The sequence below is a fragment of the Limulus polyphemus genome, unplaced genomic scaffold (assembly GCF_000517525.1).
Source record: "Limulus polyphemus unplaced genomic scaffold, Limulus_polyphemus-2.1.2 Scaffold283, whole genome shotgun sequence".
In the NCBI taxonomy this organism is placed as follows: domain Eukaryota; kingdom Metazoa; phylum Arthropoda; class Merostomata; order Xiphosura; family Limulidae; genus Limulus; species Limulus polyphemus.
In genome coordinates, this window is record NW_013665893.1 from 539947 (window position 1) to 555408 (window position 15462).

General features: G+C 33.4%; 1 protein-coding gene across 1 annotated transcript; it reads right to left on the reverse strand.

The window, feature by feature from the left end:
* Window positions 1–3216: 3216 nt before the first annotated feature.
* Window positions 3217–4053, reverse strand: LOC106457030 (RNA-binding protein FUS-like). Its single transcript, XM_013916413.1, has one exon. The coding sequence runs from the start codon at window positions 4051–4053 to the stop codon at window positions 3217–3219; it is 837 nt and encodes a 278-aa protein (XP_013771867.1).
* Between the last annotated feature and the right edge of the window lie 11409 nt (window positions 4054–15462).

Consider the following 15462-nt stretch of genomic DNA (forward strand, 5'->3'; position numbering starts at 1 on the left):
AAACCTGTCCTTTGCCGCCAAAAAGAATTACTATACAATCTACGCATCCTTCAGTAGGTCTGTGACATTTACTGATTGGCTTAAGGACATGCCAATCAGTGATTGCCTTACCGGCCTACTTTGATCTAACTCATTTTATAAGCTGTACCATTTCCTATAGATCATTTTCCAGATGGTTCTGCTATGATTAGTGTCTGGCGAAAAGCTTCAGCAGATATTTCCTTTGCAACATCTCAACCAACAGTTGGTCCAGTTATTAACGCTATTTTCAAGTTTTGAATAACTCGACTTTCAAGATCTACGTATCTACATGTGCCGATGTTTCCGTTTATAAACGTTATATTTTAAGATATGTGCAATAACTCAGCTAACAGATGTTTCCGCATATAAAATCTATCTTCACATTCGCTAGTAATAATATAAAGAATTTCCGTGATGCGACAAATCTGGTGGTTTTGGATATCATGTTCTATGCAAATATAATTTAGTTTATACTGTTGTTTAAATTACTTACATTTTTATTAACCCGTTTTCTAGCGCTGACTTTTCTTGGGTAAGTGAAAATTTTCTTTGATTACAAAGATAAATTCCAGATAAGAACAAGTCATTTGCGAAAAGCTTCATTTAACTCTTTCTCTACCAATAGTTCATGAAGTAGTGAAATCATCTATCAACTTGTAAATAAACTTGCAGTTCAAGAATCAATTGCTATCCGACAGTTGTTTATTGTGGTAGAAACATTGGTAGACAAAGGAGTTAACTTAGTTTAAATAAAATTGTTTTACAGTACGAACCTAGAGATTTACCTATAATTAGATTAGCAGTTAAGAAAACTATATCTTCGACAAAAAAATTGATTAAGAAATCATTGAGTTTGTTTGGGTTTTGGTTGTTGTTGTGTACAAAGGTATGTAGTATACTATCTGTGCTCCGTCCACCACAGGTATCGCAACCAGATTTTTAGCGTCGTAAGCCTGCAGAGTTACTGCTGAGCCACTGGTGGGTAAAACCAGTGAGAGATAAGCAGAGATGAATTAAACGTAAAAAGAGACGTAGAAAGTTACACTCTTTAATGAAGAATATGATATGTATGTTATAGCTGATTTGAACTGTAAGTGATTATTTCTCATTTAAAAGAGACGAGTCACACTATCTGGTAATTGATTTAAAAACGAAACATGTTTGATTCCACAGAGTTGTTGGTCTTTGGCATTTAAAAACTGAACGGCACTCGGCCTATGTGACACATGAATTAAAGGGCCGGATTAGAAACCCATAACTCAGACATAGCATAGAAAATCTAACCAGAAGGAAAACATTAGTCATTACCACCAGCCTTTATATGGTTAATTTTAATTAATAGAAAGATTGTCTGCTACAATTATATCGTTCCCACAGCTGAAAGTACGACGTGTAGTCAGAGACATGTCGTAGCTTGAATCCTGAACCATTCCACAGGAACTGATTTTTATAATCATCTTCATATTCATGCACACATGAGTTATTATCGTACATGAGATCTTACGCCGGCACAGCTTGATCTATATCTTATAACGGCGTTTTGACCGAGCCTATGTGGTTGCATGCCCAACCGATCTGATGAGCTGTTATTGAGCGAAATGCCCTAGCGGCAGCGGTGTGCAGTGCACAAGATGTGCGGTCGAGATGTTATTATATTGTTCTCACTGGGAATCCGAATAAAGCCAATGAAGAATTGTTAAAGGTTATCATCACTGCTATTATGATGTATAGTATCACACAAACAAACGATTGATAGAATATTTACAGTAGTTTAAGTTATTTTGAATCATTACTACTGATGGAAGTAAAAACGTTTCGGACAAAGTATAAGCTTTACACCCCAAATTAACACAGATATTATTTCTCTCACTCTCGGTTTTAATATAGATAGTTGTTAGAAGAGAATTAAAAACTTAATCAGGTTCGTATTTCTTTCTAGTCAACCGCATTTAATCCTTTTCTTACAAAGGATTCCCATTCGAACAGGAATCGACTAGCAAACAAAAGTAAGTAGGAATCAAACTGATGTAAATTATTATAATAATATGTTATGAATTAACGACCAAATAAATATTTCGTATTCTTTCAAATTTCTATATAATTTCCTCTGCCTCTCTGTAATACTTTCATGTGATAACTAACTATTTGGACATCCTATACAGTCCAAATATAAATTAAACTTTGACCTTCATTGGTTATGGTTGACCTGTTCCTCAATCCTTTTTTGTTACATTATAATATTGACATCCGATTACAAATTTGTCATCGGAATATGTTAGATATATTTTTAGATTACTGGGAAATAACTTAATATAAATAAAGGTTTAGCTTAGTTGAACCACATGTTTCAAATCGTAAAATCACGAAAGGAATATTCTTTCTTGCACTTTTATTTTTCCATCGTAAATCATAATTATTCTGGCATATGCTAAGAAGATTGTATCTAAAATTAGAAAATTACTATATTATGTATGTAACCCTGTTGAATTTAATGTATTTATACATTTTGAGAAAATTTCTTTTCAGGTTGTCTTAACTCAGATTTTGACTAAATCGAGTAGTGACCTCAGAAGGAACAAGTAAACTATATCCACATCATCATATAACTATAGGTCTTTGTATGTTTTTATTAACGTTATTAACTTTCTTTGTCTAAAAATGAAGACTAATGAGCATTTGTTTACTATTTTACTATCAAACAAGTTTTTATAGATTTCATATTTCTTTATTTTCTATGTTTCAAATGTCAGTTCAGGGCTTAAAAACGTAGGTATTTATTTAAAGCTGAAGAATACAAGAAACAAAATATTCACCTCTCACGTTTAAAATTATTCCATGACATGCTCTTTAAATAATAATTTTTAGGCAATTCTATATGTATAGTAAATAAGGACTTCATTCACAACATATCAACTTTTACCATCGTCTATCTTTGTAAACTCCAAAATACCTGTAACCCTGCTCACCAATGTAACTGTCTTGAATGTAGTCAAAAGTTCGGCCATTGCTATGGTTTTCATTAAGAAGTTAGCTTCTCTATAATCATTTCATCTATCTTCACTGATTTAAGTTGCAGGTCCTACTTCACCACCTCAATATCCTCCATTAACATTACTCGCATATATTCTTCCTCCGTGTTCTCCATATCCATTCCCCCCAATATTGCCACCTCCGTATCCACCACCTCCATTAACATTACTCACATATCCTTTTCCCCCGTGTCCTCCATATCCATTCCCCCCAATATTGCCACCTCCGTATCCTCCTGCCCCGTTTCCTCCATATCCATTCTTCCCCAATATTGCCACCTCCGTATCCTCCTGCCCCGTTTCCTCCATATCCATTCTCCCCAATATTGTCACCTCCGTATCCACCATCTCCTATGTTATATCCAGATCCTCCTAGCCCTCCAATTTCTGTATATACTTCATCTCCAAATGATCCAAAACCTCCACTGTAATCGCCCACTCCTCCGTGATTTGAAGACTTGCCATAGCTGTAGCCATTAATTTTCTTCGACTTTGGTAAAATAACCTTTTTCCACCAAAACTTGACTATACCCTTGTGATGATCATGACATTCGGGCCCATGACAAGGAGGTCTATATTTCGATCCAATCTTTGCAATAATACTTGGTGGTGGAAACATTTTCACACCCCCATTGTAACCATCAGCCCCTCCACGAAAACCTCCGATATATCCATGTGAACTACTTTCACTGGTCATGAGATCATTCTTGTTCGAAAGTTGACTTGGTTGACTTTCAAACCTTCTAACTAGCATAGAAGGTAATCTACGAACACTGTATCTATCTCTGGAACCACTGGGTAGGACATTGTTAGCTCGGCTGTTCATTGAGAGTCCATAATGATATAATCTCTGGTTATGCGGCTTATTGTATCTTTGAAGTTGATTGATTCCAACCTCAATTGGGGTAGAAAACGACTGGTTTGATTCATCGACCTGTTTCTTCTCAATATAATTTTTTACAGAATGATAAGAGCGACGATTATCAGAACTGTGATCGTGCATTACGTTTGTATTACTAATAACAGACTCATTGTTGAAAATCTGTTGTTGGTATTGTGTATTAAAATCCTTTATTGTTCGATATGGTGTGTCGAAATCGTGGATTGTTTGTTCATTTTGATCTTGATGTCTGGTATTAGAATCCCTCCCAGAATAACTATCAATTAAACTGTTTTCATTAGACCGCAAAACTACAACACGAGGGGAAAAACGTTGAAGAGTGTCTGCTTCACTTTCAAATGTGCTTGCTGTTATCAACTGGACCAATAAGATTTCCAACAAAAAACGTTGTAAACTCTAAGGAGTAAGAGAAAAATAAAACGCTGTTATAATTAAATCTGTATGTACGCACTAAAACATTTTGTGAAAGTGTGAAAATAATAAAATTAAAAAATCAAATACATAATAATGTAATACAAAATCTTCTTTGAAAGTTAAGCATGATAGACAAACAAGTTTGATGTACATCAAAGAGATTTAAAAAGCAGATAACTGTTTTAGTTATACACACATGTATATAAATTTGAGTAACGTTAAAGTATTTTTACTAAGCAGATCAGCAAGTCATATGGCAAACACAACAGATATAAGGTCGGCATCTATGAAAACAACATTTTGGCATTATTTATCATTTCGTAAACAGTGTGATATCTGTTTTTGAAAAAAAAAGTATGTAACAGCCCTTTCCACCGCAAATTCTTCATAATCTCAGATCTTGAAGATATATTCAAATTGGGAATTTAGAACCTCTAAGGTAGAGATATCCCTTGTACTGAATGTCATTGGAAAATAAAGGAACGTGGATCAGCTTAAGGTACCAGGACCATAAAAAAAGTCCTGCAACAATTCGTACTCTAGCCATTGTAAGCAAACGTTCATCATCTTGTAACAGGTAAGAAGCTACGAACACAAAGGTCAGTGACAAAAAGCCACCCACGCGTCCCAGAGAACACTACACAATATAATCAAGAAGGTTTTCCGTCTAGAAACGAGGCCAACAGGGTGTGGGTTCATCAAGATAAAGCATATCTCAAGCAGCTATGGAATGAAAGCATGCTATTACATATGAAAATGTGCTGGTCAAATCGTCGGTCGCAGCACTTATGGACTGTTGAAACTGGCGCTAGGGAACTGTGGTCCCCATATACTAGACTGTTCATGGAAAACAGCAAGAAGGACGGGTTGTACTTTGAACATTACAGCCTCACAGCTGACACTGAACATTTTCAACAGAAACTATGTTTAACAACTTACTTTACAATCACAGTGTAAACTATCAACACGTGACTGTACTCTGGTGCAAAGAGGAGGCTTTAAGATAATACTTTCTTTTTATTCCTTTTCTGTCGTCACTTCCATAATTATTGTCCATTAGTGGGTGAGCGACACATTTACGAACTTACAATGCTACATTCCGGCGCTCCATTCCCGAAAAGGACATAACGCAGATTTGTGAGGATTTGCGTTAAAACAACAATAAAAAAACACAATTATCCACAATAATTTTAGGTCTTCCACGGTCTGAAGGTTAGGACGCTCGATTCGCAGATTGCGAATCGCGGGTTTGAGTCCCATCATCAAAAATACTCATCCAGTGGCTGTCAATCTCATATTCAATGAGAGTAGCCCCCAAAATGGTAGTCGTTGGTGTTGATTAGCTGCCTTTCTTCTAGTCTACCACTTATAAATTAGGAACGGTTAACTCAGGTAGCCCTTGAGTAGCATTATGCGAAACCCAACAACAAACCACTACTGTAGGTCTGCAAGTCATTTGAATCTTTAGAATATAACGTTATCATAGAAACTTTAGATTTTGAAATTCAACTTAACAAAAATAACGAATTCATCAGAATTAATCAGTAAATCAGAATGTGAAACTTAAGATAACTTGAACATTGAAGAGATTTCACGAAAACATTTAAAACTTAAATTGAAATTTAAAAGTTGCTCCAAATCCTGTGTTGTCCTTTGAATTAGTGCTTCCGTTTTTGATTTTGTTCTGTCTGATCTGGTACAACGATTATGTATATAGCCTGACTCCACGGTTTTCACTGTATCAGTCTTTTGGGAAAGAGGGTGGAGGCAGTTTCAAAAAACAAATATTTTTCACACACCCTGTACTGTATGTGAACACCAGCTTCCAAGACTACGTTTAAGTATAATAAGGGCACAACGCTATTACAGCTGCGTAAAGAGACTTGACAGGAATACAGTCAAACGGGACTGCTGTTATTCTAGTTTTATTCGGCAATCTTTCTCATGAAATCCTCCTATGATTTTGATGTGTAATTGAAAGCTAATGAGACTTTGCATAATTCAAATATTTATTATATTGTTAATAGTACCTAGCTTCAATGCACTGGTTTTTCCGATTAGAGGATTTTCTTTCGAAACCATAACTTCCACTTTGTGAACGAGAGTGTTACACCACATTGGTTTATATGTTTTTTTGGAGCTGTTTCTTCTACGGAGAATACTAAACTATCATGTCCTTTGGCTTTGCATCATTTAACAAGTCCGCTATAAGAACATCATTACTCGGAGAGAGTTTTAGAATATAAGTTTCTAGTCACAAATGTATTTATGGTGGAAATGCACTATTCGATCGGTTGGGATTTCACTGTGAACCAAATATATAGGTGTTAAGCACCCCGCTTGTGGCAACAGGGATCGCATCTATGGCGACATGCCTCCCCATTTGGAAATAGCTATTATAAAGTGCTATTAACCCTCTTTATTTTGTGAAATCTAGATGTTTAATTAAATACTTTTTGAGAAATTATTGATTTTATTTGTTTTCAATAATACCAAACAAATAAATTATTCCATATTCCTGCGTTATTCGACTTAAGCAAATAAACAATTTTGAGGGTTCATTTGGTGGGAAAAGGTTAACTTTTGCTTGCTTTAATAATTCTTATCTTATTATGAGCTAAACCATAATATTGTTACACGTGAATATTTTGAAATTTACAGTTGCTGGTGAACAGATTACTGTTTACGTATACTGTGTTTGTTTTCCAACCAGATATTTTCCTTCGGTATGTAAGTTTGTTTGTTTGTTTTGAATTTCGCGCAAACCTACAAAAGGGCTATCTGCGCTACCCGTCCCTAATTTAGCAAAGTAAGACTAGAGGGAAGGTAGCTAGTCATCACCACCTATCGCCAACTCTTGGGCTGCTCAATAATGGGATTGACCGTCACATAATAACGCCTCCACGGCTGAAAGGGCGTGCATGTTTGGTGGAACGGGGATTCGAACCCGCGACCCGCAGATTGCAAGTCGAACACCCTAACCACCAGGCCATGCCGGGCCATGATATGTAAGATTACTTATTTTTAAGCAAGAAGAATTCTTTAAAGTTTTACTGTCGATGAAAGAATTAATGCGTAGAACAATTGAAACAAATAATGTTTCAGCTAAGGCTGTAGTTGTAATGTCAACTGACATGAAGAGCTGTGATATTGAATAAAATACCTCGACTAGAACGTCGTGTAACAAACAAAAGATAGGTGAAATGCTATTGCACTCTTGTCTTACTTAATACTCGTATTGGGCCAACAAAAATTGATTGATATGATGAAATATCAGACACGTGTATTACGTCAACGTGTCATGCTCTGCCAGCTGAGACGTTGTATAATTTAATAATTATGTTCATTTATCCCTATATTATATCGGGCCAGAAATAATCTAGTCGTTAGGTTGCTCAAAATGTAAATCCCAAGGTTCTTGGTTCGCGTCTCATTACCGCAAAAACCTGTAAGGTATGAGAGCGTTGATCAAGTTCCATTATTCGGTCAGACAAGAACTGCTCAAGAGTTGGCGATCTGTGCTGTTGACTAGCTGTCTTTTGTTTAGCCTATCAGCTCAAAATTAGGAACGGCTATGAGCAGATAACCCTTATTTGATTTTGCGTGAAAACTCTAAACAAACAAACCTATATATATATTATTTCCATTTTTTACTGTTTACTTCAGAAATCGTATACTATTACAATTTGAAACAATAAGAAGATTTCTATATAAAAAAACTACTTCGCCCTCCTTAGGTAAACCTGTTTTTATTATCTGCGTGATTGTCAAAGTGCATAATGATATAATTTCTTATAGATAAAGTCCAAGTTCATCGTTGTTCTTAATGAAGTTTTTCAGGCTATATGTGAGTATTTCATTTCAATATATCCTACAATTACAAAGTCATCAATTACACACCATCATTAAATGTATTAATAAAACAATACTTACAGACAAAAATATGTTGGCAGATTATAAAAAAAACCTAGTTCTATAGAATTATTCTCTAACCACTTAATTACAGTTATTTTTATTTATCATTATTGCTTTCGCATTCACAGATGCTTGATCAATATTTTTATTTATTAATATAACATCCTTTTCAAAAACACATATGCATGTTTATTGGTAAAAAATGAGGGCGAAATGGTATTTTAGTTCTGTAACAAATTTGTTATTATATACTTATTTTAATATCAACGTTTGTTTAAATCAAATTTGTATTTAGAAACATACATAGCTTATACTGTTAAATATGTATTGCGAAACTCCCGCTTATTTCCCAGAGTTGTAGAAGATTCTCGAGAGTAAGAATCAACAATATATGTGTGTACGTAAACGCTTAAATTTGTATTGTTACGTAATCTGAATCTTCTAGAAAGCCTCCGAAGCCTGTAAATAAAACCAACGCAACGATCCAAAAGAGAGTATCTATTATTAGTTCGCTATAGTCAGTGTGCTATAAACTTCGGAATCTATAACTGTGCTTGTTATAACGCTTATCAATCGGAAAACTTCAGATATTTGACCAGGAATATTTATAAATTTCGAACATTACAAACCATTTAACTTCAGTGGATTCACATCGGTCATTAACACGATGGAAAACTCAACGTGTGTGGCAAAGGACAAAGCTAGCTAGTTTCCCGTGAAGTGAAATATACCTACGTCAACTAGTAATCAACTCGCTCATCGTGAACCCTCCACAAGATATCGAAGAAGTTCCAGACTAAAAAGAAGACTTTACATTGCTTGTAAGTTTGTGAAACTTTTGTTTATAAATCATTGTTTGTAATAACTATTTCCAATAACTGTTATTGTAAATTGTATTGTTGTGTGTATATTAAAACGTATTTGTGTTAAAAAACAAAACTGTGTGTATCAATCTTGTTGGCAAATATCATAAACTGACTATATATATCGACTTTTACTTAACTTCTAAATCCAAAATACACTTTAACTACTAAATTTAAATTTATCAGTCAACCCAATTTCAGGCTATTTGAAATTCTACTACGTAACAGTTCTTATTGGAATTACTTATATTACCTGATTTGAAAAATCGAATTTTATTTCTATTTTTTAAAGATTATAAAAAAAATATCGTAGGTCACACATTCTTTAGAAATATGGTTTAACTAATACCATTTAAACAATATCTGCCGTACTGTGATACGTTAGTAGAGGGCATACCATTATTACATAAGATATATTTAAATATATATTTTGGGAAAAAATTAAAGTCTCCGAGAAAAGCAGGATTCGATATTAGAAAGTGCCAAATAAGTATCATCTGAACTATCAGTTAATATTTAATTACTTTAGAAGCCAGATGTGGTTTTATTTTACAAAAATAAAAAAAATAATTAAATGGATTATTTTTTTATTACATGTTATTTCGTATCTTAACCAAGTAGAACTAAGAAGAACGTATTTTTCAATATATTCCACGTCCTTTTTCTACCATCTCTATCCTCTTCAGAATTGTTAAAGTAAATATCCTCGATATAGACGTGCAATATTAAATGTGTACGCACGCAACTGTGTGAACACGGTATACAGTTTGTCTATTCAATGATACCCACTAGGCCACCTTCAATTTGTGCTATAAGGGAACTTAGCTTAAATATTATTATCAAATACATAAGTTTGTATCTCAAAATACTAAGTATGTCATTTCAGATTGTGGGTTTATCCTGTTTTATGGTTTTGTCTTAATACATCATGAACTATAGTAACGGATTTCTGCCACGTTTGGTATGAAATTTCGAAATGCAATGCACAACGTTTCTTCACTTCTAAAACGAGATAAAAGTCTTGCACTTGCATTATTGATTACCACCAACATAAACCTTTACATCTTTGGCAGTGGCATCTGAAAATGAAAACTTTTTATATGTAATACAGATATTGAAACAAAATTTACACTTACTAAATACTAAGTGTTAAACTGCTACGTACTGTTTTTTCTAACCATACAAATTCTGAAACAACATTGACGAATTAACTGAAGGCGTGCTATCCTACATTCGACTGATAGAATGTTTTAAGGTAGTGTTTGATAGTTAACACAAACTTTTTCTGCCTTACCTTTGAACAACCAGCTTTTACAGTTATCATTGCATCAGACTTTACCTAGGCCAGTATCCGTAAGCTCCGACTGCTAGTAAAGGTCCTTGAACATGTATATATACAGAAAAAAGCTCTGGCAGTTTTCAAGACCTCAAAACTTTTTTTTAGCGTCATATGTCAGTTCATGGTTAAGAGATCTTTAGTCATTCTATGTTTATTTTTGGTGAGTTTCAACTAAATGATATTTTGTCATTGTTGTTAAAACCATAGCTTCCCTTCCCGCTATCTTAGTGAGTAGCATGACTTCAATGTCACGGTCTCAATTGTACAAGTGTTATACTCTGTATCAAACTGGAGAATAATAAGTTGGTAGGCTAGGTTTAACGGTCATGAATTAAGAGTAAAGACAGATAAATAAATGGTTTTTTTGGAGCAAATCATTTATTGTTACAAATTTTATTATTTAAGTATAATTTTTCAACTGTATAGTATGTTTTTCATCAGAAATTAACCTTACCGTGAAAAGTTTAATAGGACTGGTTTTGTAATATACGAGTCTTACCTTGACGAAAAATAGTTCCCGGAACAAAAGTTATAAAGATACTTGACACATGTGCTAAGTTAGTCGGACCGTGTCTGTCACGCAACTGGAAAAGTAAACGTCATTTGTCCCTTTATTTCCCGGAACAAAAGTTATAAAGATACTTGACACATGTGCTAAGTTAGTCGGACCGTGTCTGTCACGCAACTGGAAAAGTAAACGTCATTTGTCCCTTTATTTGCATATGAGATAAGTAGACATATAGTAAAAAACAAAAATAAACCTAGAAACGCCACTGAATTGATCATTCTTCGTGCTGAAGTACACGGCAAGATAGAAAAATTGTGCCGTTTTAAGTGAGCAGCTTACACTACTGAAGAAGTTGCAAAATAGTGTCATATTCGTATGAATAAGGCAGTAAAATATTTAACTATGGACATATTAGTAACAGTATCACCTTTCAGCGAGTGACCATTTTGTTCCAAACAATGTTAATTATGAGTACGTAAAGAAAGATACAGCAGAACGAATGTCAGGACGCTGAAGCCAAAGCATAATTAACTATTTGCTAAAAGTTGGCTATGTACCATTAAACATGTTATTTCTTGTTAATTTATGACGAATCTTATGATTTTCCAACCTCGTGAAACTGCTCTCTCAAACGAACAATCCTTCGTCAGGTCTCAACTAGGTCTACAATGATATATGCATAAGCATATAACACAGTTTTATAATTATCGATAAAAGATATACGTCATCATGAATTTCTTATACTAGCTTATGCTCTTGCTAAATCCAGTCTGGTTAATGTCTTTAATGTTAGTGTGACACTGTCTCTATTTTCAAATTTCAACGAATAACATGTCATAAGTATTCGAATCTTCTTTATTAATCTTTTATTTCTGTACTCGCATAGCTAATAATTTTCTACTAAGCCAGTTCTTTATCATTACGAGAGTTGCATACGACTCGGAGTGTTAATTAATATCGATGATAAACTTCAAAGATTTGGGAACCCAACGTTTCGCTGTATCAGCTTTATTAAGTTTCAGGCTGTATTGGCATAATATGATATTTATGATACATCTGATGCAGCAGAACGTTAGGAAGTATTTTTTTTTTCTGGTGATAGTTTTATTTTCAGAATGTATTGCATGCACTGTAGTATTCTTTATAATATCTTAAACAAATGTGACTTACTTTATCTATTTTTTCTTTTCATGTTATTTACTGGTTGTCTTCACTTTGATGAGTACTTCCACATTAGGGATGGTAACCAATACTAGTAAATCTTGGGAGTAGATTTGCCATGAATACAAAATACAAATTCATATTATTTATTTGCAACTTATGATGTTTAATGAATACTGTTGATTGTCAGATTATTAAACAAAGTACACTTAACTCCTTTTCATATGGTTTATTTCCAACTTAGTATTTTTTTATGTTTAGTGAATATTATTGAAATTATATAATAGGTTAAACAATCGCAAAGTTTTTTAATATTTGAATTTAAAAAACTTGCCGATTGTTCAGACTATTATTTAATTTTGATATTTTCGTCGCCTATGCGATTTTAACTATATTTGTCATATTATTGAACACTATTAACTAGTTATTATTTTTAACTGCACAGTTGCAATGTGTTTCTGATTCATTATTAACGTGATTAATTTTTCTGATTAAAATTACTAACATTATCAAAATCTAATAAAATATAGACGATTCAATATGCACACGTTCTGCTCGCTAAAATAACCCAATTATACCTGCATATTAATATCTGGGAAAGAAGGTGGATCGTCGGAATGAAAAGTGCTCATAACTATGTTTCATTTTTATTTAGGAGAAAGGTATAAGCAAAACTTCCCTTATATCTATGTTATGCTATTCTAAAAAACGATTATCACTTCACAGCACACATGGAGAGTATTCTTAAGCTTTCAAGCAACGAAGGCCGCGCTCTGAAAATGATCCATCAAATGGTTTTGTTCACTGAACCGAGAGTTTCTGAATTATGAAGAAGAACTTGTAGCCCGCGTTAGTCATTGGGCAGTGTAAACAGGATGATATTGAATTGTTATATGATAAATTTATGTGAGGCTTTCCGATAAAAGCTAACATTGGAGGAATTGGATTTCCATTCTTTTCTGTTATTTCATACGTTCTTACAGAGGCATTCATCTTATAAAATAAGTTGACTAGTAAATACTAGTAATTTACCTGTGAAAACTCACATTTTGTTTTTAAACGAATATTTACTTCTTCTCGTTAGTTTTCAAGTAAATTTATCCAGCTAATACTGAGAGTTCCTAAACCTCTTGATCGTCCATTTGGGGCTCATCAGGAATACTTCAAAAATGTAAACACATATAATTATTTCGAATAATCCTCTAAATTTTCACGAAGATCCGTGGATTCGCTCCTATGATTTCATAAAAGTCATTTTGTTTTAAGTTTATGAGGGCTCATTTTGAAAAGTTATAAAACCTAAATTTAGATTCACTGTTTTGAACGGTTCCTTATATGTTTATATCAAATTTCAATCATTTTAAGTCATTATATCCTAACTCAAAAATAGCGATACTAAATATTCTGCAATGTTCTTATGTATTTACTAACGTATAGCCCGTCAAAAATGACGGGGCAAGTACTACCACCCCCACCCCATAGTATACCGTAACCTCACATTTCATAGCTAACTGAAATAAACAAATTTTGCGAAATCAAGCTTGACGATCATGGGGTAGAAAAGTGCACTCGAGGCAGTCAAACGTTAGTAAATTCCTTTGTGAGCCAATCAAAATTAAGATAATTCATCAAATGAATTTGTGGCGTATTCATAATATAATTATTGGTAAAAATCAATTATATTAACAACTTCTAATATATAGAAAAGCTAATGCGTTTTGGTAATTGGTAACAATACATTCCAACAATGGCTTATATGTCATGCTACTTATCGACAAAAGTATAACCTGATATTGTTGTTAGTCTATGTACTGAAAGTATAAAATGAAATGTATAGACATCAAAACTGGACAAATATTAGTTGATTTCTTAATTTAGAGTCTCCGTTGATTATAAAGGTTTGTTTTGTATTAAAAACGTTAGTGATATAACAGAAAATAGCTTAATTCAGAAACGATTTAAGTTTAAAATTGAATCGATTTCTTTCTACTTTAATGATAAATTTTAGCACTTGGCTCTAGGCTACGTGATCCCACACTACGTCTTTACTTTAGGCTTATTATACCAACGCTCACTATACTTATAAGGTTTCACGTCACTAAAATCGTAATGGCAGACAGTAATCGAACTATTCTATCTGGATAATCGCTATTTTGGTCTTTTTATGACTCGTGACTTGACACTGGCCTTTAGATAGTTTAGATATGATATTAAATTAAATTCACAGATTTCATTATTGTAAGCGTTTATTAGTATTATTCTTCATTTCTACCTTTCTACATCATAAAATCTGATTTTAATTTACGTTAATATTTTAACCATTTACAACGAAGAATATTTTCAAAGAGCTAATATGAGAAAAAATAATATGCTTGTATGCAAGAAAATACAGAAAACAAGTAAACGAATTATTCGTGGCTCAGACGGAAACATGCAAACTTAAAATTACTTCCTATATAGAACGGCTAGAAATGTTTGCCTATAAATACTCAGAGCAAACGTATGACTTAATATTCAATGATGTGTAAGTTTGAAATTTTATCGAACTGTTCCTAAGGTTAGAATTAGATACTTAAGATAAAATGAATTCTAAAGAAACGATTTTTTTTGTGTGGGCTGAAATATATTGTGGTACACAAAAGTATTCTTATCTACAGATGACAATCAGAATCTAATACAAGCAGAACGTTCCGAGTGTTAGATTTCGCTCTATCTCAATATCAAAAGAAACTCTCAACTAGATTTAAAGTTTTTCTTTGAACTGATAAACTACGGATGAGAACTGTTGTTAAAACCCTCGAACCCGTAGCACATATTTTGTAAAGTATTATTATAACTAGTTTATATATTTGACGCAGGTGTAAGTCTATAAACTGTAACACGTCAATAACAAGGCAAATGTTTACAAAGAAGATTTCGATGTATACTTCAGCTTGATTGACCAAATCTTCCTCACGAATGTTTTCCTACTTCAAAGTTTATTTTTTTCTAGAAACGAATCGTAAAAAATTGTGGAAAAACGCGAGATAAAACTGTTTTGTTGGTTGCATATAAACAGTATAGGAATCGATATGTCTATTTACTGCAGAATCCGCAGTGAGCTTTTATATACAAAATATCTGTAACAATAATATAATGTTTTTCTTGAATCTCTAGTTTTTCTAACTAGTCTAGCCAGCCATCGAAAACCATAGCTTGCTGGATTGTTTCTCTCCTGGAATATACATATATATTAGGTCGTCAAGAAATTAATGACGCGTTTTGGATCACTTTCATTAACCACCCCGAAAAAACGTACATCACGTATAATA